Source organism: Acomys minous (genome assembly GCF_964271855.1).
Source record: "Acomys minous genome assembly, chromosome: 16".
NCBI lineage: Eukaryota > Metazoa > Chordata > Mammalia > Rodentia > Muridae > Acomys > Acomys minous.
Window position 1 is genome coordinate 21,918,961 of NC_140498.1, and position 24,568 is coordinate 21,943,528.

General features: G+C 41.9%; 1 protein-coding gene across 1 annotated transcript; it reads right to left on the minus strand.

Moving 5' to 3' along the window:
* Positions 1-7,987: 7,987 nt before the first annotated feature.
* ZFP62 (ZFP62 zinc finger protein) lies at positions 7,988-22,309 on the minus strand. The gene is made up of 2 exons (XM_084763017.1): positions 22,067-22,309; positions 7,988-11,732 (listed from the first exon to the last, which is right to left on the minus strand). The coding sequence occupies exon 2, from the start codon at positions 11,710-11,712 to the stop codon at positions 8,959-8,961; it is 2,754 nt and encodes a 917-aa protein (XP_084619143.1). The 5' UTR covers positions 11,713-11,732; positions 22,067-22,309; the 3' UTR covers positions 7,988-8,958.
* Between the last annotated feature and the right edge of the window lie 2,259 nt (positions 22,310-24,568).

The following is a 24,568-nucleotide window of genomic DNA, read 5'->3' on the forward strand; positions in this document are numbered from 1 at the left end:
GACCTTGTCTCAATAGAAGATGGACAGCATCTAAGAATGACACCCAAGATGGCCATCTTCCTAAAATAACAACAAAAAGAAAATACATAGTGGGAAAAGACATACTAATTTCAAGGACAATTAAGCTAAGCTTGAGACTTGTTTACCATAAAAAGAAAGCAAATATCTGCAACTGATTTCCTGGTGTGGTGGCGCACGCCTTTAATCCCAGCACTCGGGAGGCAGAGGCAGGTACATCGCTGTGAGTTCGAGGCCAGCCTGGTCTACAAAGTGAGTCCAGGACAGCAGGGCTACACAGAGAAACCCTGTTTTGAAAAACAAAAAGTCTGCAACTGAAGCATAAAAATCCATAACTGAATGCCCCCCCTTCCTCCAGGTTACATAGCTGAAGAGAGACCAATGGTCTGGAAAACAAGTTAGATCCAGAATGAAACCTGGGGCAAAGTGAGGGACTGATGGATGAGAATAAAAGGCCAAGAGTCGCAAAGAGTGCAGTGCTGTGGTCAAATACACCTTTATTTACACTCTGGAAGGAAGAAAGAGAAGGATGTAGGTCCAATATCTCAGCGCTAGTTTACTGAGACTTAAAGCCACAAGTGCAGGAGCACAAAGAAAGCACGAAAGGATTATTAGAACAATTGTCCACATGAAGATATGTTGTAATAAAACTCAGGTAAACCAAAGAGAGAGGAGCAAGCCTTAAAAGAAACCTTTAAAAAAATATAAGGCAAATACATGAACAGGCTTGCTGTGACAGAAGAATCTATGGGACCCATTCAAGAAACGTGCTCCTAACAAGAACATTTGAAGTTGGATGTGGTGTCAAATACTTGTAATCCCAGCAGCCAGAAGGCTAAGGTAGGAAAACAGCAAGTTAGAGAGAGGCTAATCTAATCTATGTAGCAAGGGCCAAGCTCAAACTGTAGATTTTAATTCCGTCTAAGAGGATATAATTTTCATATTAGAGGGAAAACAGAATTATAGTAAAATTTTAATAGAATAATATTGATATAATCTGAAGAGATGACCGGAAATAACAAGTAAAATCAGATGAAACTAAAAAGTCAATATATTTTAAATCTAAAGCAATAAGCAATTATACATTGAAAGGGTTCCTGTTAAAATGAATTATTAGACTGGATTAAACAATACTACATGCTATTTCCAAATGGCACATCCAACATGTAAAAACACAGAAATGGTGAAAGTAAAAGGATGGAAAGAGATAAGCCACACAGCAATAATCAGAAAGAAGTTGGTCTATTAATGTCAGAGAAAAGAGACTACATAGGCAAAAGGCATCACTAGAATCAAGTTTTCCTGTATAAAGTTTCAATTAGCCAGTTCTATATCCATGTGGCCTCAGTAAAGCCAAATCAACAGTAAAGTGGTAATTCAACAAACTGCCACTCATTACTAACAGTAATTATGTGTGGCACATTACAAAGTTAACCCCTGATGACTTCATGTGGGTGGCCACACCCAGCATCTGCAGAACACATGCCCTTTTCCAATGATGTAAACTTCATCAAAGCCACTGCATGCTGGGCCTAAAGCAAGTCTCAGCACACTTCAAAGAACAGCATACAGAGTTTGTTTTCTGAACACAATGAAATAACAATAACTAGGACACCCATATGTTAGGAACTCTAAAAATAAACTCCCAACCCCTTATGGGATATCTGCTATAACTTCCTCCTTTTTGTTTCTAATAGGTTATTCTTATTTTTCTGGCTTTTCTTGTTCAGTGACATCAAAAGTTTATCAATTTTCCTACACTGAAGTGCCAGCTTTGTTGATCTCGATTCTGTTGTTTTCCTTTTCATTAATGCTCACTCTCCTCTTCATGGCTTTCAGCTTTGGGAAATTAGACAGAACATCTTTCAATTGAACAGTGATGCCTATATAGTATTTGTTTTGAAGTTCCAAGGTAGTATTATAAGAAATTGAAAGCAAAAACAACAGGAAAGACAAGCTGAAAGTCTTGGCAGCTGACAAAGGGTGGGAGATAAGCGGAGGGGAAGAGAGCTAGCCATGCCTTTCGGGTTAGGATCCAAAAAAGCAGGCAAATTTAGTAACGGATGCGCAAAAGTGGAAAAAAGATTAAGAAGGATGGCAGTATCAGGGCAGCATACTTAGGCTTTTGACCAGTGGAGAGTGAGGTGGGTGGGGGTTACACTTTTTGATTTGGAGTTCAGGGGAGTAAGCAGGCCGTGCTGTGTAACAGAAGCTCTGGATGCAGCTGTCTGTATGGTATTTTTAACAGAAAATGTAGGCTTCATCGGGAGTGGTGGTACATACCTAAAATCCCTCAGCACTTAGGAAGCAGAGGCAGGATTGCTAGTTAGTGGCTAGTGTCATCTATAAAGCAGTTCCAAACCAGCCAAGCATACATAGTGGGAGCTGTTTCAAAACAACAAAAACAAACCAAGGGACTGAGATGTGTGTGTGTGTGTGTGAAAGTGCTTCCTGCCAAGGCTGACGACCTGAGTCTTATTTCCAGGGCATCCACATATGCGTATGAGGGTGACGGGGTGTGCACATGTGGAAGTCAAAAGACAATTGGCAGCAGTCTTCTTTTGACCAAGTAGGTACCCATGGATCAAACACAAGTTGTCAGCTTGGCAACAGGTGCCTGCACTCACTGAGCAAATTTGCTGCCCCCTTTTCATTATTCCTAAACGGTGTTAGTGGGTTCCCCATCCCCATTTTACAGATGAGAACACTGCAGGCAGGACAGGAAACAAATCCATAATCATTGCATCGACTAGAATATTGGCCCAAAATTTGTATTTGATACCAGAAGAACTTTGCCTGCCCTCTTCAGAGTCCATAACAACCCCAGGGTCTCCCCCTACCTTTTTAGACCTCAATGGACACTTACTAAAAACAGCCATAGTTAAGATGGCAGGGGCTTGGAGCTCACAGGCTCTATTTTGTATAATCTCTAGCAAAGCTGAGAATAACCAAGTTTTAAAAAATCACCACAGTTAACTACAAGAAAAGCTGGAAGGGGGGGGGGAGGTCGGCAGGGGGGTGGAGAGAGCCAGGGGTAACGAAGCATGCATGAGGCTAAGTCTGCCTCAAGCTGGGGGCTCTTGCTGAACCCCTCTCTAGCAGAGACAAAACCTGCTCACTCAGCACAATAGATTGCTTATTTAAGAGCCAGATTACACTGGGGAAACATTCAAAATCTTGGTCTTCTTCCCTCTCTTTCCATTTTTCTCCATACATGGCATGGGCCTTGGGGGATTTTCTTAAGTTTCAGTTTTGTCTTTCATTGCCTCAGCTTCCTGGAGTTCCTTCCACATAGCTTGGATAACACCACTACTCGGCCAGCTCACTTGATACATCCTTATTTGCACTATTCTCACTTCGGGCACTCTCCTTGGGTCTGCAATTATACTGACTTTTCCAATCTCCTTACAACCTTTGAGTTCAATCACTATTGTCCTGATGAAAGACAGATCTAAGTAGTAGACATCAATCTAAGTAAGTTAGTTCCTGGTCTGGACTATCTGAGAATGAAAGTCTCTTTTAATTTTTATTCACTTACTTTTTGGATTTTTTTGAAGCATAGTTTCTTTGTGTAGCCCTGCATGTCCTGGCACTTGGTTTGTAGACCATGCTAGACTCAAACACTCAGAGATGCTTGCCTCTGTCTGCCTCCCAGTGCTGGGATTAAAGGTGTGCGCCACCACTACCCAGCCAAGACTTCTTTCCTGGTGGAGAAACCCTACTTTCAGCCATCACATGTTGTTGCTTCTTTGCATGGGTTTTGCTGCTATCTAAGCACAACCAACACTACTCATGGCTTGAAAAGAAATGTTGAATCTAAATGGGAAGTTCCTCAATAGGCAGAGACATGCTCTAATCTTCACGGTTAATCCAATGGCGGCAGTGGCAGGCACCTGGCTAGGGGAAGCAACCACCTCCAGGAAGGTGGGTTCATGTTCCAGAATTCCTACCCCAGTGCAGTCGCAGGCAAGCAACCATGAGATTCAGCTGTATCTGCCTGCCTGAGGATTCTTTCTTTTTATTTGCTTCTGAGGCAGAACTCAGATCCATATACTTCCATCTCCTGTGTGGCTAGATGCGATTTTAGAAAATAAAATTACCCTAATTTACATTCCATGGGACTTTGTAGCCATAGACCTCATCAGTTCTAGAAAATTCCAACCTCAGTTCCCTTCCCTCTTTTACTCTTTCCTACACCACCTTTCTCCTTTTGAACTATGATTAAATGTAGTCTACCTTCCCCCAAAACACATCTCAGTGGACCTTCCCCACACGTTTCCTCATTGTGAAGCTACATTCTAGGCAACTTCTCCACGAATCTTTCAGTTGAATGTTTTCTCATGTGTCCTGTTCTGTTGCCAGGTGTTTAAATATTATAATTATCTTTAAGTATTTTTACAGACACATTGGATTCAGTATGCCAAGCCTATTAGGTATGGGTTTTTTTGTTGTTGTTGGGTTCCACTTATATTGTTTCCAATATATTTGATTATCTTTGCTTTATGAGAGCTAGGTGCAGAGGCACACACCTGTAACCTCCGTACTTTGGAAGGCAGAGGCAGGATTGTGATTCTGAGGTTAACCTGGGCTAAAGTAACTTTGCCACAAAAGGAAAAAAGAAAAGGGGGGTATGTGGTTTAAGTGTTACCTGAGATTAAATTGAACTAGTTCTCTTATGTCTGTGCCGACCATGCCTCAGGCTGCTGTTACCTAGACCTCAGTAAAATCAGGAATATTTTCATATTTTTTCTCCTACCACTCTATTATTTCACCATAAGCAGTTCGAAAACCCAACCTTTCAAAGGTCTCCCATTCATCACAATGGTGTGACTGGCTCTGAATTTCTTACCTAGAGAGCATTAGCAGTCCACAGCATGGATTCCCTTTTTATCTTACTTATAGGACCTCATTTCTTAAAGATCTGTATTACTTCTTAATGTGTGTGTATGCACGTGTGCACATGCACCCATGATGGCTTGAGGCATTGAAAACTCCTGAAGTTGAAGTTATGAAAAGTTGTGAGCCTCCCAAGTGGGTGCTGGGATTAAATCAAGAGAGTGGAGCACTCACGTATAATATTGGTGCTCCCATAAAAGAGGCTCAAGACCCCTTGATCTACACACAGTGCAGTAAGGTCCCTTTTATGACCCAGGAAATGGATTCTAACCAGACATACAACCTGAGGGTGCCCCATTATCACACTTGTCAGCTTCCAGAATTGTGATAAAGTTATTTTTTAAATTGTTCAGTTTACAATTTGTTATAGCAGCCAAAAGTACTAAAGACAAGGTATTGTGTGCCTTAAAAATAATTATTTTTCATTTTCAGTGGGAAATTGACCCAAATGTTAGCCTACCTGTACCATAAACTGAATGTCTGTTAGTTTTTTCCATTGAGGTTTTTCATCCCTGAGCTTTAAACTTTATCTGGTTAATATTTATCTATGACATCTTCCATGCACATTTGATTAACACACAGAGTTAAACCTCTAGACCCTGTTCCTAGATAAAAGGACTCAGATCTTCCATTCTCCAACTTACTTTCACATTGCCAGTTCTCTTAACCTTGCAAACTTTAAAAAATGTATTTGATTTGCTTATAAGTTAACAATTTCACTTCTTGTGTATCACTAACTAGAAAAAGCAAGGATGATCACTAATCTCATATCCATAGACTAGTCCAAGCAGGCTTAGCCACAATAAACTCACCTCTGAATTCAGCTCAGTCTCATTTATTTGGCCCCAGATACTCAAGGCCAAGCCAAGAGGCCACTAACCTATTTATATCCTCTCTCTGAATACACAGGGGCTGCAGTAGCAGTACATTGGGATAATCAGGGTGTTGATCTAAAAGGAGGCTAGAGAGATGGTTCAGTTGTTAGGTGCTTTCAAAGAGGACCCAAATTCAGTCCCCAGCATCCGTATGAGGTAATGTGGCATCTGATGCTCCCAGTTTGCTCAAACATGAGCACTCACAAGCACACAGCCACATGCATACATATAATTAAAAAGAAGTATTAAAACTTTTTAAAAGTGGCCACAGAGGTGGCCTCCCTGATAGACCTTGCATACCATGCGTGCTACACAGCACCACAAAGCTCAGTCTTTTCTGAAAGGTGGCCAGCCTCAACATTTCACTTAGCCTGTGTCATCCCTGAAACTAGATCCAGCTGGAGTCACATGGGAAGTCAGGAGTGTGAGCGCAATGGGACTCAAGCCACAAGTATACACACCAGCTGCTTTGGCCATTAAGGAACATGGTAACCTCAGCTAACAGGATTGTCTAATATGCGTAAGTGGTTTTTCTCTAACAAATGCCACCCTTTTCCTCAATGGCTACTTGGAATGGATAATCTGGTCTTTCTGCCCACCACAAAACAGCCATTCTGGAGGATTCTTGGATATTTGTTCTGCTATTTTTATTCAGGGTGTTCTATTTCCCACTCCTCAGAAAAACCCAATATTCATACTTGTTTTCCTGGTTGGCTATGGTCAATTGTCTCTCCACACTGTATTAAGGTGGTTTTGCTCATATTCTTAACTAATTCCTGCTGCTGCCTTTCCTTAGTGCCTGCAACATTGGATTGTACCTAGCAGATTCTCAGCAAGTATTTGCTGAGTAAACTAAATCCATGGACTAGGTCAAATACACCAGTGTTTTATGCAGTAACACAGTACAAGGATGGGCATTATATTGCAGAATTGAGTTATACAGAAATGTTTTCCCTTTCTTCACCTCATCCGCCAAAACCTACTAGTGGGGATTTGGTGACAAAAGACAAAGTACTCTAGTAGTCCCAGACGGAGACATGGCAATTATTAAGTGAGACGGGATATGAGTCTGGCTGGAGATTGTCTCATGTAATCACTGTAGATCTTAAAGTCAGAACCAAGACTTTACGGGGTACTGGTAACCTGTCCAAATACGGGTGGAGCTCAACTTAGAACAATCTTTTACTGTTGAGATACCTAGTCTTTATAGCTAGTTACCAATATTTTGTATTAAATTGTTCCTGATGAATTGCATGCTGACCCATCACTTTACACAGCCTACCTGTTGGCCATTCACACCTACTCAAGCTTGGCTGTGGACTCCCTTTGTAAACTCTGTAAACCCTCAAGGCAGGAAAACTGGCCAGGCCCTGAGCCCGCGCCCCCCCCCCCAGACTTCCCTGAAGGTCATTTCCTAACAACTCTGCCATTCCCAGCCCCAGCAGGAGAGTGCCCAGATTCACCCTAGAGGAAAAATTCCACCAATCCCTGAACAGGAAACCCACCAATCCTCACCCTGGAAAGCTCTACCTCCTAATTAATTAATTATTATTATTATATTATTATTATAAATAAAAAATCCTATATAAAGCCTGCTTACTGTTCAGTTCCCTGTTGTTTTCTCCTGGGAGGAAAGGCAGCCATCCCTGGATTTCTCCCTCATATTTGCTGCCTGGTGTAATTCTCTCAATTGGAAGCCAAGAAGCAAAGTGCAAAGGGCCTGAGGCTTCTCTGCTCAGCTAGGGATACTCTCCCTTGGAGCTCCAACACTGAAGAGGAAAGGCAAAGCAGAGCTGTTACACTGCAAGGGATAGCCTCTTGGGCTGCAATGCCTCAGCTGAGGTTTTCTCTCAGCACCATGTGGTTCCTGAGCTCCCTTGACTGTGGGCTCTCTTCTATGGGGACACTGTTCCACCTCAGCGCTGTGTGGTTCCTGGGCTCCCAAGTCCCAGGATATCTTTCCATCCCAGCAGGAATGCCAACATTACCCACTCTAACGACATATAATCCAATTCAACTGTTTTCCCCTGAGCTAAGCATCATCTAACTTTTGGTAAAGCCTCAGATATAGCTTGGTGGATGAGTCTTCACAGATAAGGCAGACGCTTTTCTGGCTTAGGTCCAGTACAACTTAAAACGAAAGACAGGGCACACAAACGGCTCTCTACATTAGTCCATCTTAAGAAAGTCACAGCCTATTTACACTTGAGGCATTTCTTTATTGGAGTTTTGCCTTACCTTACCATAACTATCTGGCTTTTATAGCAAAGTGAGTTCTGAACACAGTCGTATTTTACAACAGACAATATACACATGTAGTACATGAAATCTTTACAACACTTTCTGAAACAAACACTTAAACATTGTTTTAGAACATGAGTTTCCTCTTAATTCCTGGTACTTACTTAACTCACAATAAAATGCCTTCCTTGGAAGAAACTTTTATTCACAGGATTCCCTGAATTTTTCTGTAAGGTGCAAATTACAGGTGTTTCATTACTGAAATCCTTTCCACTAATTTAGTTTGTATGAATGCCACCTTCCAGGTTTTCATTTATCATATATTTCAATTATTAAGGGAGTTTATCTGAAACTCTAAAAGTCTTATCTTCAATTAGTGTAATAGTATATTCTAACTAATCTTCATTTTAAAGTATGTCACAGACTTGACTATGCCTTTTCTTTTCCTAGAACATCTGAATTGTTTCAGAAGTTGTCATCTCCCTACTACAAACCATTATTGTTAAGTCTATAATCCATGTCCACTAATAAACTGATATTCCCTGAAGCAATTCTCTCCCTGAATCTGCCTGTTGGAGGCCTTTCTTGGATCTTTTTTCCCACTGACCAAAGTATAGAGTTCAAAATTATACCAGACTTTCTACATGCTTGTTCACTTATTTATCCAAATAAGATCCTTGTAGTGGTGAATATGATCTCTAAAAGAAGTCCTTTACCTTCATGTTTTATATCCAGAAATGTGTCTACATTTTTTAAATGTTCCATCAGAAAGTTTTATATTTAGTGGTATTTTGTATTCCTAAAGGGCTCAACTAATATGATACTAGGACTGTCCTTGCTATGACTGAATCATGTAGAAAGAACTGTTCATTATCACTTAGAATTCTTCCATTTACACTATTAAAATTATAAGCCATGATGAAGGACTTCAAAAATTCTTATATTCATAAAGTTTTTCTTCTATTTGATATCTTTGCGACTTGGTAGGATCTGCCTCCCACATAGGCATCTGCATCCTGGTTCCATCCAGAGCATTTCCTCCCTCATAGTAGATAATCTTCTGGAATGTGCCACTATGGCTTTCCATATTTGCCATAGTTAAAGATTCCTCCCCAGTATGGATTCTTTTATGCTTGGTAAGATTTGATCTGATATTGAACATCTTTCCACAATCATTACATCGATATGGCTTCTTTCCGGTATGGATCCTTTTGTGTTGGTCAAGGACAGATCTGTAATTGAAAGACTTCCCACACTCACAATTATAGGGCTGCTTCCCACGATGGACACTTTTATGATTGATAAGACTTGAGTGTGAAATGTACGCCTTTCCACATTCATCACATCCATAGGGTTTTTCGCCTGTATGGATCCTTTTGTGCACCGTGAGGCCTGAGCTGTTCCTGAACGCCTTCCCACACCAATCACATACATACGGTTTCTCCCCTGTGTGGATCCTCTTGTGTTGGGAAAGAAGTGAGCTGTAGCTAAATGATTTCCCACACTCAACACACTTGAAGGGTTTTTCCCCAAGATGGACTCTTTTATGGCTTATAAGAGTTCTGCTTGAGAAAAATGCTTTTCCGCATTCATCACATGTATAGGGTGTCTTGCCAGGATGTGTACTTTTATGGTTAATAAGGCTTGAGTGTGAGATGTAGGCTTTTCCACACACGTCACACTCATAAGGTTTCTCCCCAGTGTGTATTCTTTTATGAACTTTAAGGCTTGAGTTGTTTCTGAAGACCTTCTCACACCTGTCACATTCAAAGGGTTTCTCTCTAGTATGAACTCTTTTGTGTTGAGAAAGAAGTGAGGTGTAGTTAAAAGATTTCTCACACACATCGCATTTGAAGGGTTTTTCTCCAAGATGAATTTTTTTGTGGTTTAAAAGGGTTCGGTATGTGATGAAGGCTTTCTCACACTCGTCACATTTAAAGGGCTTTTCCCCAGGGTGTACACTTTTATGATTTATAAGGCTTGAGAGTGAGATGTAGGCTTTTCCACATTCTTCACATTTGTAAGGTCTCTCCCCTGTGTGAATTCGTTTATGTACTTTAAGGCCTGAATTGTTTCTGAAGGCTTTTCCACACTCATCACACCCAAAGGGTTTTTCCCTTGTATGAATCCTTTTATGCTGCTCAAGGGCAGAGCTGTAGTTGAAGGATTTCTCACAATAGCTGCATTTATAGGGCTTCTCCCCCATGTGGATTCCTTTGTGATTTTTAAGGCTTGAGCGTGAGATATAGGCCTTCCCGCATACATCACACTCATATGGTTTTTCGCCAGTATGGAGCCTCCGATGGACTTTGAGGCCTGAATTGTTTCTGAACGTTTTGCCACAAACATCGCATACATAAGGTCTCTCTCCAGTGTGAATGGTCTTATGCTGAAGAAGTAGTGAGTTATAACTAAAGGACTTGCCACACTCCTTACATTCATGGGCTTTCTTTCCAGGATGAATGCTTTTATGGACTGCAAGGCCTGAACTGTAGCTGAACGCTTTGCCACAGATATCACACTTGTAAGGTTTCTCTCCCGTATGGATCCTTTTATGCACTATGAGACCCGAGCTATTCCTAAAGGCCTTCCCACATTCATCACATTCATAAGGCTTCTCACCAGTGTGGATGACTTTATGTTGAATAAGGAGAGAGCTATAATTAAAAGATTTCTCACACTCGTCACATTTATAAGGTTTATCGCCAAAGTGGATGCTTTTATGATTTAGAAGCGTCCTGCAAGTAATGAATGCCTTACCACACTCATCACACTCATAGGGTTTCTCACCTGTATGGATCCGCTTGTGGACCCTCAGGCCAGAGCTATTACTGAAGGTTTTCCCACAGATGTCACATTCGTAGGGCTTCTCCCCTGTGTGGATCCTTTTGTGGACTCTCAGACCAGAACTGTTCCTGAAGGCCTTTCCACACTCACCACATTCATAGGGCTTCTCTCCGGTGTGGATCCTTTTATGCTGGTCCAGAACAGAACTGTAATTGAAGGATTTTCCACATTCATCACATTTGCAGTTCTTCTCCCCAGAATGAGTGCTTTTGTGGTTGATGAGGCTGGAGTAGGACATGTAGGCTTTCCCACACTCGTCACACTTGTAGGGCTTCTCACCAGTGTGGATGCGCTTATGGACGCGAAGGCTGGAGCTGCTACGGAACGTTCCCCTGCAGTCGTCACACTCATAGCGCTTCTCGCCAGTGTGCATAAGTTTATGTTGAACAAGGCGAGAATTGTATCTGAAGGATTTTCCACACTCATCACACTTATGTGATTTCTTAACAGCAGTAGCTCTCTGCTGTGGAATAGGGTGCAAGTTTCCATGACTGTTCTCCATGTGTTCACCTTGTTCAGTACTTTCTGCTTCTGTAGGGCTAGTCTGGTACATGGAATTTGCACTTGGGTAGAAACTTTTCTCAAATGCTTCCTCATCCGGTTCTATTTTTATATTTGCTGTGTCCTTAGATTTGTCAATCTTTTCTCTGTTGCAAGTTTTGTCTTCCTTAATTATTTTCCATTCGGGCCTTTTCAATTGCTTCTCTACCCAACCACAAGTGTCACCAATCTTAGACTTCTTCATATGATCTTTTTGAAAAGTTTCCACATCTGGGCACTGAGAGTCTGCATTTGAATGATTTTCATTCTTCTTAGCTGATTCTTCATCCTCCATGCTTGTCTTTAAATGTGACACTAGACCAAGAAAACAAAAATGATATGTTTAGATAAAAACAAAACAAAAAACTGAGAGAATAACAATAATTATTAACTTATCTAGTTGACAGGTATTTGCTTGTTGTGTGGCAGGTACCATTTTAATAATAATCTTTAATATCTGAATGTTTTGCTTGCATGTAGGACTGTGCACCACTACATGCTTGGTGCCCAATGAGCTCTGAAGACAGATCACCTCTACCTAGAGTTAGTCACAGTTGGGAGCCACTGTAGGGCACTGGAAATTGAACCCAGGTCCTCTGCAAGAGCATCAAGCTCTTTTTGACTGCTAAGTCATCCTTCCTGCCCCCATAAACACCATTTTAAGTACTGGGCCTATAATGGAGGACATGAATAAGATTTCAGCACCTTCAGAACTATTGTTAAAACTACAGCCCAGATTGATAATGATCCAATGAGCTTTTTCATTCCTGTATTTACAACCTAGCGTGAAGGAATGATAAAAATGGGTTGGACTAGTGCACAGAAGAACCACAGCCAATACCAATCCATTTCAATGTCACCTCATAAAAAAACAATGAAGTCTCTGAAAAACAAGTGACAGAAAAAATTGGAATAACAAAGGCAAGGTTAATTTTTCTTTTAAAAAATACATATAAATCATGAGAGAGCAGGCAGCACTAAAGAGGATAAATCAGTACCCTAGGAAAGAGATCAGGCAGGTAGCTGTAGTTATAAGATGACAAGGACTATGACCATGAAATGAGAAAGAAATGTGCAGCTACTGCCAATTTATCTGGCCTTCTGGACTTCTCTGTGTAAGGAAAGCATTGTCCTTGGAAAGTGTCCATTGTCCTTGGCTAGAATATGTTAGAATATGTTCCAGTCTACCAAGGAATAAAGCTTTCACTCTTATTTATGAATACATTGGTCATATAGCACATCTAAAACAGCAACGTGCACTGGCTCAATTTTGTTATTGTGGCACTTTCTAGGCTGAGGCAGGAGAGTGACTGTATGTTCCAAGCCAGCTTGAACTACAGTCTAAGACCTTTGCTCAAGGATGGTCAAACAACAATGACAACACCTCAAGCCACTGAGTAAAGTGGTTGGCACTCCATGTCTGTAGGTTCTGCATCTGCAGATTCTGCCAGCTGTGGAGCAAAAAGATTCAGAAAAACAGTTACATTTGTGCTGAACATATACAGGCTTTTTAATTTTTATCATCATTCTCTAAATACTACAATATAACAAAGACTCACACTGCTTTTAGGCACTAGTAGTAATTTGAAAAATGGTTTAAGTACACAGGATGATATATAAAGGTCTTATGTAAATACTGTCAATTTAAATAAGGTACTTGAGCATCTATGGTGGACTTTGGTATTATGAGATCTTGAAACCAGTCTCTCACATAGACCAGAAAATGACTAGAATACAGACTAAGTTCAAATACCTAGTTATATGACCTTTGAGAAAGCTATTTAACTTCTTTGTACAGTAGTTTCTTCACCTGTAAAATGAAAGTAATAGTGTCATTGTGAATACTGGATGAGAGCCACACAAAAGCAGTAAGATGTGTACTTGTCTCTTGGCCAGGGCAAATGTTAATAGTATTTATTTTATTTATTATTGTATTAAAATTAAGCTATTGGATCAGAGTTAAAATGTAGGGGGAAAAGCACACGGTTCAAAAAAGATAAACATCCCAAAGCACTTTTACACCTAGGCAGGGCTCTTTTTCCCATGAAGGTACTTTGCATGACTGGTGTGCTCCATCAGATAGACTCACTTTCTGCATAATGACTTCTTAAAAGAAACTGTTCTAACTTATTTCAAGAAAATGAACCATTTATGATAAAAAAAAATGTGATCTTTCTCTCCTGCCTTGAGTAACATTTCAGGACATTATTGTGAAATTCTGTGAATCTTACTATGTGAGGGGAAAAATGGGCAATAAAAGTAAGACGCATGCTTTGGAGTAAACAGATGTAAAGAATCTTACTACCCAGCATAATTTTCATAGGAATAATGACTTCCTATAGGAATAGAAAAAGCTAGAAATTTAGGAGACCATTTAGAAGGTGAAGAATCACCCAGTAGATAGGGAAAGCAAAAGTTGATTCAGCTGAGAAAATATTATATAAAACTGAGTCCCAAGTATAAGGTCACTGAAGAATGGTCTCCCAGACTAGTTCCCTGGTCCCTGTATTAGTTTTGGTAGAACAGCCCACAGCACAAAATGTGGAGATAGTAAGTGGGATAGTGTAGTTCCAGAAGCTTCAGCAGCAGCATACCTTACCTATACTCAGATATTTCCACATACAACAGAGATTGTCCACCCATTTCCTTTTCAATTTTAGGCCCTCTATCTTAACTTCCTCAGGAGAGAAAAATGTTAAAGTTCTTACAGGCATAAAAAACAATTTCCTAAAATAATAAGTTGCTAGGGAAGAAAAAGAGCTGTGAGTGACTACTAGCCATGCTGGCTATTAACATATGCTATAATTAAAAATGTGTTTCTCTAATTTAAATGTGTTACTGGCATATAAATAGACATATCCACGAATTATTCTAACTATACATAGAAATTAACGATGAGGATGGTATTACTGGGGAAAAGACAGATTTAAAAATAGTACTGTAACAAATATAAAGCCATCTGGAGAATAAAAAAAGATAAAATTAGATCTTTTATACTACACAAAGGGACAAACTCCAAATGAAACAGAGCTCTAAATATAAAGAAGCTAGAAATAATACAACAGATACTAGAAGAACAAATACTAGAAGAAAACATGAGTTAATGTCTCTATAACCTGACCTGGGTATAAAGAAAGCTTCCTAACCATAACCAAGACGCACAAGCTAAGGTACCAACTGCAATTGCTCCTGTCAGAATTGCTGGTCCTTCATCAGTTCCTTTTCAGGGTGGCTTACTAGGTCCTCGTGCAAAGAAAGAAGCCCCAAAGAAATGCCTGCTATTGGAATAAAGCTGTCAAAGGAAAGCTTAAAAGCCCTATGGCCACTTCCCAGTGTCCCTTTTAATACTATTCATCTGGGGATTACCAGGAAAAGAAGAAAAGAAACCTCAGGTTCAGTTCTAGAGAAGGTGACTATTTTGAAAGAAAGCCTAGCTAAAAGAAGATAACCTCCTAGACTGGTATAGCCTCCCAGCATTTGTGATCTCTTTGCCTATAGGCGGCCTAACGTTAGTTGGTAGAGACTGGTGATCACAGATGGTCCTCTACAGATGTGAAGGACGCTCTACTCGAGTCAAGCAGCTTTTCTGCAGAGCATCATACATCCCTGAGTTCAGTGATTGTGACATGCCAGCCATAGTACACTCTGAGAACTTAGCTCCTTTCCTTTTAAATTTTAAACTAGGTAAGAAAAAGCTTGAAATGAGTTTGTAGCTGTTGTTGCCAATATACTTGTTTTTTTCTTTACAAAGTAAAACTTAATTTACCCCCATTAGAAACAGCTTCTTGGTGCAGATTTCTATGACATATACTGTAATTTGAAAAGTAAAATATTTCTATGATCAAAATATGTTAAAACATCTTAAAACTAGGCAGTTGCTAGTCAGCTTCCTCAACCTTTTGATTGCCTTTAGACGTTTCTCTTGCTGTGGGCTTTTTTATAATAGTGTAAGATAATTATTTTGTTCAGTGAATATAAAGTATGTTTCACATAATAATTAATCATGCCAATATAGCGGTTTTCCCTTTAAAAATAAAAGGCAAAAGACAATTATTGAACATTTAAAAATATACTTATTTTCACTAGTAAGAGAAATATACATCAAACTTCAATAGTTTTTCTTACATGTAACACTTGACCGTATATCCTGTTGATAAGACAATAAAGAAAACATTCTCATAGATTACTTGGAATGCAAACTTGCATGTCCCCTTCAATCTAAAATAACAATTCTGAAGGCATACTTCTAATACTACAAAAGCATGTATGTGTATGCATGTGTGCACTCAAAAGAACATGTGTACAGATAATACAATTATGGGGCAATTTTAACTGAAAATCTGGGAAATTACCTAAATCTGTATGCACAGACTAGTTAAACTATAAAGTACACATAAAAGAGGCATTAGGTGTACTCATTATTAACAGGCAGTAATTTCCAGGATGTATATAATATTACAGTATCAAAAAATGAAAAAGTACAGATGCTTAAAAAGACAGAAAGAAGCAAGTATTTTATATTGTCTTTCTTTATGGTAATACCAAGAAACCACTGATATTTGCAAAGGGTGGAGTGGGAGAATCGGACATCAGGGAATGGGGTGGTGTGGAGACACCGATTACAGCACTGTAGTTTTTCCTTATGGAAGTATTTCAATGTTCTGCATAATACAAGAATAAAATGAAATCAATAAAGATGAGAGGGGAAATTGCTAAAACAGGAAGTAAACAGAAACAGTGAACTCATCTGCTTCACAGGGATACTAAAGACATAGAGAGAAAATAAACAAACAAAAAAAGCCTAAGCTATGTAACTTAGGAATATAGTATTTGGTTGCATACGTGTCTACATTTAATCTTCTGAAGGTTGGTAAGGAGGTGCAGGGGAGAATTTCAAACAAATTGAATGGGGGAACTATTGTCAGTAGTACCGGCAAAGCAATTCTGAAATAATTTTAGATGTACTATGGAACTCAAATGTGACTTTTGTTAAGAGCCAGCCAGGTTTTCATGGAGGAAAAAGACATACAAATATGGGTTAGGAAGAAGCAAGAACGAACCTTATGTGGATGAATTAAAAGTACTGTATAAACACATCATTTACAAACAATGTATGTGTGTACGTAATGTAGACATGTATACATTTTTACTTCTCTACACACACACACACACACACACACTCCCTCCCTTAGCTCTGGTTGTCAGCAAGCCAAAAAGAAAAATAAGACCACACTGGCATAAGCACATCAAGTTTTGGGTTCTTTTAGTATTCCCTATTTTAAAAAAATCACAATCCTTAGAGAAGTGATTTAGGAACAGGTGAAATACGAGGTGAGCTGTGGTGTGGGGTTGTGCTTACCAACAAGTAAGGAAGGAACAGAAAAGGCGAGGCACTATGTGAGACTTCCAGAGCCAGCTTGAACATCCAGTTTAGGCACAATAAATGGTTCCTTCACAGAGTTGCTGCTGCTCAGATGCTCCCGAGCCTCTCACTTAATCTTTCCTGTTGACTCTGTGGATAACTTTCCTCTCTGGACAGACAACTCCCCCTACATATGACCTCGATCACTCCTAAAAGCTGTCTGTTAGAAATTTATCTTCGGCCCAAAGCCTTATCCAAACACAGACCCTGCTATCCATCCCACTGTCCTCTTTGCCTAAATTAGAAGCAGGCTCCCCTTTCTCTCATCTAAATCGGAAACAGCCTGTAAGAGTAGCTCATTATACTGTATGGCCATCAGCTTCCAGGCCTCACTTTCAGTCTCTTTAGTTCTCCTCTACCCCTCTACAGTCTTTCTGCCTTCGTTCTTACCCCCATCCAATTCTTCCTCTAAGAACTGTTGAGTTTTATAAAATGCATACCTGATTATTTTCTGCTATAGTTTAACACCACACTAAAACAAAATTCATGCATAAGTAAATTGTCAACATCGTATAAGCAGCTCTTTTTCTTAAAGTACTTTTGTTCTGTTTTTGAAACAAGTCTCACAATATTATTGGGGTTGGCCTTGAACTAGAAGTCCCAGGCTCAGAGATGCCAGCTTCAGCCTGTCAGTTATCTGGAATTACAAAAGTGTGACACTGCTCCTGGCACAAGTAGATGATAAGGCCACAGAGACACTGTCTTTATGTTACAGTGTATTAATGCCGTGATTGTGGGACAGGGTTCCTCATAAAGCACTCTTACTACGGCTCTCTCTGCTCTTCTGCCATGCAGTGCCTTCCACCATGTGAAGACGTAGCAAGAAGGCCTAAAGAGATGCCAACACTTTAATTTGGGACTTCTCAGGTTCCAGAATTATAAGCCGTGCATTTTTGTTTGTTGCAAACTACCCAGTCTTCAGGATTTGCTAGAGTAGCACAAAAACAAACCAGACTCCTAAAACACACCCCACATTAGGCCATGTCTTCTATGTCAAGCTACCGAAATGTGTTCTTAGACACAAAATGGGCATTGATTCACTGCTCACTGCCACTGCACACTCTAGTCCTCACGTCTAGCCTCTCCCTGAAGACTGTGTGTGTGCGTGTGTGTGTGTGTGTGTGTGTGTGTGTGTGTGTGCGCACGCGCGTGTGGCAACCAGAGGTGTTGGTGTCAGGTGTCTTCATCAATCACTCTCCATTTATTTTCTGAGATGTGGTTTCTCATCAACTCAGCTAGGCTCTCTGTCTGACTAAGCTGCCGTGATCAGCCTTTCTCTCCTCTCCACTGCTAGGACTCAGGTGTATGGTACTACTCCAGACTTTTCACATGGGAATCTGAACTCAGGTCTTCCTAATTGTGACAAAAAGCCATCTTTCCAGGCTGGGTGTGCCTTGAATCCCAGCACTCAGAAGGCAGAGGCTCTTTGAGTTCAAGGCGACCCTGGTCTACCAAGAGAGTTCCAGGACAGCCAAGGCTACACAGGCAAACCCTGTCCCCCCCAAAAAAGTAAGTCATCTCTCCAATCCCTCCTAAGTCAGTTCAGGGACTGTACGATTGGCTACCAACTAGCCTCAACAGTATGAAATCACAAGCACTTTTTTTGGCTCTCCAATCTAGTCAGAGGGAAAAGTTTCCTTAACTCCCTCTGCTTGGGGTAGAGGCTATTTGGCCCATCCAGTAGTTCAATCAAAAACACAGGCCAAAGTACATCAAGACAGCAGTAGCAAAAATGCTGTTAGCATATAAGGCAGGGGAAGTTAGTACGATACACTGTTATCCTTATGAACATACTGAGGGTTCACTCTAGTATCACAGTTGCTTGAGTGAATGGAGCGAAAGGAACTTACATCATGACCCACAATAAGCAGTTCTTCCCCGACCCACAGGCTCTGGGCTAGTCCAGAGAATGAAGGACTCTACCCCACGAGGCAGCAGCACAGATAAAGGTGGGAGGGCGAATCTCTGCCCTGAAAGACTAAGAACTCTGCAGACATCTGGAGCATCCAGCAGCACGTGAGACCATACAGTAAGGCAACAGAGGCTCCCCACGGTCTGACTCAAACTAAAGAGTCCACTTACTTCTCATGAACTTTAAGAAGTAGCACAGGCATTATTAAATCTGGGATGGGCAATACTTTTCTGTAAAAAGCCAGATAAGTATAAATATTTTAGGTCTTTTGGACCGTACTGTGGCTTATAAACATTCCATTATAAAGGTGTAAGCCCTTCTCAGCTTCTGTAGACAAATGACCCAGTAGTCTACCTACTGCTGCTACATTTAAAACAGCTAAAATGGGCTGTTATGTAATTGTACTATAGCTGTTAGGAGTATATATACCCTTTTAATGACAAGTAAAATATATTTAATAACAACTAAAATATGTTTTAATGGCAACAAAAAACGGTATTAGGAATTTGCTTTAAAATGTTTCAACCAACTAGCTAGGCACTTGGCACACGCCTATAATCCCAGCATTCGGGGAGGCAGAGGCAGACGGATCGCTGTGAGTTGGAGGCCAGCCTGGTCTACAAAGTAAGTTCAGGACAGCCTACACAGAGAAACTATGTCTCTAAAAACAAAAACAAAAAGGTGAGAAAAATGTAGCAGCTCTGGGCACACAATTCACTGTATTATTTTTACTTTGCTTTTTTTTTTTTTAACACTTGACTCAGAGCTCCACCAGCCTCGGCTTCCTGGGACTAAGGGCACACTGCTGCCACTACAAATAAGCAGTGACAGAATGGATTGGGGGAGGGGGAAAGAGAACCAAGAACTAGAACTCTAAGATGAAGTTACTACATCATCAACAGGGTAGATGTGGTGGCCATCGTGTGTCCCCTTAACACAGGACCAAAAAGGTTTTTCATTTCTTAAAACTAGATGGGAAATCTCGCAAACCACTTTTTGATGGTCAGCATGACCTTAACAGTCTGGTAACATCAGTGGAAAAGTCAACCAAGAAAAAGTCTCTGTGTCTCACACTCAAAACCTCTGGTTATTTCTGTGCTTAGCCACATTCTACTGCTAGATCCTACAAAAGAGCATGTGCAGATATCAAGAACTCACACTTAGCTGGGAACTCTGGCACTCTGGGAAACAAAGGCACGCAGATCTCTGAGGGTAGCCTGCTCTACAAACCAAGTCCAGGACACCAAGACTACACAGAGAAAACCTGTCTTGAAAAACCAAAAAGGAAGAGGAGGAAGGAGAAGAAGCTGCATTTAAATTACTGTCTGCTCCAGGCAGAGAGAAGTTACTTTTCAGAAGTTAAAACAACTCACAAGAGCACAATCTTGGTTCAATGGACTCCTATGATAAGTGACTGCGAGAAGAAACAGGTGCCAGTATGCCTGCAGCTACAGTCAAGTTCCAGGTTTCAACTGTATTCCACAAAGCTATGTCCTACATCTCAAGTGTGGTGTACAGCTTCTGTACCAGAAGCTCTTAGATACCACACTGCATGACTAGAGAACGAAATTAAGAGAGGATGTTTGCCAACTCAGAGCACCTAAGTAGGAGGATATGCAAATGGCAGATGGAACTATATGAGACGAAAGCATGACTTATGCTCTAGTTATTTTTCCATTTAATTTATGAAAAGCACATGTAAATGGTTAGTAAGATTTGTTCCTGTTATTTTAAAATTAGGGATAAGGATTAAAGGGGTTTCTGTAATGGAATATTCTTTTTTCTTTTTTTGTTTGTTTGTTTTTGTTTTTTGAGACAGGGTTTCTCTGAGTAGCCTTGGCTGTCCTGGACTCACTTTGTAGACCACACTGGCCTCAAACTCACAGAGATCCACCTGCCTCTGCCTGGGATTAAAGGCGTGTGCCACCATGCCTGGCAATGGAAAATTCTTTTAGTAGTGGAGGAGATACTTACAGCTACTCCAGGAATAAAGGAAGCAAAATAAAGTATGAAATGCACTGGTGTTTTCTGAAGCTAAGGGCTCACTCAGGGACTAGACTGAGACAAGCAATATAGCATATTTTTAAAATGAGCTAATTTAAAACAAAAAAGTACTTTATTAGCCTCAGTCCCTCTTAATTTCATAATCCTTATTCTAGTACAGAATCATTCTGCATATTGCCATTTTAGATTAAAAAAAAACTAGTAAGAACTCAAAGATTATCAACGAGAGCCTACAGAGTTATCTAAAACATATTTTTAAATGGCCAATCTACTACAGCCTGTAAAGCAAACAACAAACTTGTTTCCCGATAGAGATCTGTAAAACAAGACTCAGTAGAAGAAAAAAGAAGCAAAAGGATTTGTTATGCTACCACCTGTCTGAATAAAAGAACAACAAACTCTGTATTTGCTAGTATTTGAATAAAGAAATCCTTGAAGTCTATTCAAAATCTTAACAAAAGTGTTTACCTTTTAAGGTAGGGCCTAGGACAACATTTGAACAGTGGAAGAAAATCTTATGTTTTTATATTTTGAATTAGATTTTTGTTTTAAAAAATCTTTGTATTTTAGTGTCATAGTCACATGAATATTACATATTCAAAATTACACACACAGCTTCAGGCAGTACATAAACGGTCCTGGTCAACCTAACCATCTTAAGGCTAACAAGCTAGCCCAGGCACGCCTCCAGCGGGCTGGCCCCTGTTTATCTTTCTTTTGAATCGCCAGCCCCAGGATTTCCCAAAGCTACCCCCTGGTTCCAGGTGCCTCTCACTTGCTTTTCCCTAAGTCGACACTTTCTCAGCCTCCTGTGATGGGGATCGGACAGTGGCCGTCTCTGGTCGCACGCATTCCTAGCAGAGGGCCGGAGAGCGCAAGGGTCGGCCTCCACAGCCGCAGATGTCTCTCAACACCTCTCTCCCACCAAAATAAAGGGAAGGAATGACCTAATCAGGTCACCTCTAAGTCTCAGAAACAAACTTAACCGCAATCACGGTAAATTCTTAAGCGCTAATAACCGGGGTTCTCTCCCCCCTAAGCCCGAGATGGCTGAGAACAATCTAGGAACCCGGGGCGGATTCCGGCCCTTGCGTGGCTCGGTCCAGCTCAGAAGGCAGGAGCTGCCCGCGGGGCCAGGGCCTGGACTTTTCCTTCCCCTTCACTCCCGGAGGACGCTTCCCAAGACGCGAGGAGAGTCTAGCTCTCCCCCCCCCCCCGCCCCCCCCAGGACCCGCCCGAGACCCGAGGGCACAGCAGGGAAGGGCGTGGCGGGCCGGGGAGTGGCGGGAGCGCGGGCAGCCGGGGACTCACGTACTGGCTGTGGCGGCGCTGCGGGAGCCCGGCCGCCGGCGGGACAAAAGCGCGAACTGTCGGGCCGGAAAGACCCGCGCCGCAGGGGGCACTTCCGAGGCCTCTCTGGGATGTTGGAGGACTGACTCGATGGTCGCGCCCACACGTGACCCGCCGTTTGCCGGTTTGCTGGTGGTGGCCTCCTAACCCACGGGTGGAGCGGTTCTTCTGCCCGGATGCCCAAGATGTGTAGGGGGCGTCTTCCTGTTGTTTTGGACTTTTATATTCCGGGGTGGATTGGGGGCGGGTAATGAAATAATCAAGTGGCGTGGTAGAAGAGATACTTCACTTCCTGCCTGTGAAGCTGAGCTCACTCATGGTTATCAAGTGAGGATGGAGAGATTTCTTAGGAAGGAGGTCTGGGCTCTTGGGAGGAAGTGGAATTCTCTACACCCCCCACCACCCCCACCCCCTCCCCCGCCCACCGCCCTCCTCTCAAACCACTTCTTTCCAAAAGACTTCCTCCTCCAAGCCAAGGCCCTCAACCTAGCTCAATTTTCCAAGAAGCCAGCTGTTTCGACACTGGAGAAGAAACGCAGCTGACCGTCTCCCCAGATACCCTGCAGCTTCAAAAACAGCCCATCTAGGGAAAACCGCTAACTTCCTCATTCTGCCGCTAGAAAAACCTACTTTCCCCTCACCTTAGATACAAAACTCGAGTTTAAAGCCTGCAGTCTGCAGCAGTCTATACCTGGCGTATCCTTCTTTCTAGGCAAGCACTAACCCATTGACACGGAATGGCAATTTATGTGTAGTGATGACTGTGCACTTGGGCACCAAGCTACACAATTCTGTGCACCTCGAGGGACACCAGGGCCAGTGGGAAGAATGCTGTGACGTAGAGCAGAGCGCCAGGGCCATGTCAGGCCAACATGGAGAAGAGCACGGACAGGTTGGGGGTTGAGGGAGGAGTCTACAACCCAAACAGTAGCTGAGACATAGCTACGGAATGCTTGAAATTTGACCAGTGCCGCTGAAGACCAAATTGTTAATTCCGTTTCATTGAACTAACCACACAGTGCTAGGATCCCACTGACTGGACCAAACAACTCTGAGAGGAGCCTTGGGCAGCTGTCTCGGGCCTCCAGAAGGAGTCAGTCTAAATTAAAGGGTGTCAGATGAGGCTGGCCTGCATTCTTAGTGAATGAAACAAAGGAAACAGAAAAGAAAGGACATGACTGCTCCTACGTATAGTGGAGGGGAAAGTTTATTATAGAATGTGGGGAACACAGCTAGAGGCGGACACACCGGGAGAGTTGAGAGTGGCAGTGACCCTGAACCATGTGAGGAGGGCGGGGCGGGGGGGGGAGGGGCGGGGGGAGGGGCGGGGGTGGTGGTGGCGGGGTGGGGGGAGGGGGTGGTGGTGGCGGGGGAACCAAGTACAACAGCCAAGAGGGCAAAGGTACAAAACGAGCCTGTAACGAAACTGTCTAGATTATATAGAGAAGAGCCTCTGGGGGAAAGGGCAGCCCAGCCCCTGAGCTGGAGCATTCAGGGTAAGGGTATGCCAGGGTATGCCAGCCGTATCCTGTACCAGGTAGGGACTGAGGGATGCTGGGGAGAACCTGGAGGCCAGGCCCCTTTCTCTATGTTAAATAGGCACCCCAGCCAGTTGTCACAGATTTGGAACTTAACACCAATATTTTGCATCTCCCCCTTTTAGACAACAAGGTATAAAAATATCTATATCTGGATTGAGATAATTTGCTTAGTAAAAGAGGGATCGTTGGGAAACATAAATAAATCATCTTGATTCAGGTGATTTTAATTGCATATGATGGCTTTTCCTTCTGTAATTTTTGTTATTCTGCAGGCATTTTTTTTTTGTATACACACACACACACCACACACATGCTCACACCTTTACACTCACACTCTTACTACACACATATTCACACTCACTATTTGACACAAACAACAGACACACACACTCACAATACTCTGTCACACATACACACACACTCCTTTTTCAACACTTGCCTTTTGGAATAGCTATGAAGACAGTGTCTAGACCCAGATTACCCATTGTAGAATACTATGCACATTTGGTAGCTATATAGCGACTGTCTTGTATGATAATAGTTGGGTTCCATTTGTCGCCAATCAGCTGGTTGAGAGCGCCTTTGCTCTACCAGAATGGGACGCATGGCTAGGCTTTAAAGTGCTGGTTCTTGCAGCTTTGCCTTCTCTCAGTATTTGATGGCAACAAGTATGTTAGGCCAGGCGCTGTCCTGTTGCAGCACCCAGGCAAACCTTGGGTATGAGAATGTTACGGTGCTTAGCCTCGGGCTGCCTTGGCCCTGAGCACTTGGCATTCTTCTGATGACCAGATGCAACGTGTCCTCTTCGGCCTCTTACACTCTTCATTTCTCTTCAGCATCAGGGCGCCGCCTTCTTGTCATCTCTCTGTCACCCTCCACCCCCACACTGTTCAGTTGCTTCTTGCTTCCTGGCAAGCAGGTA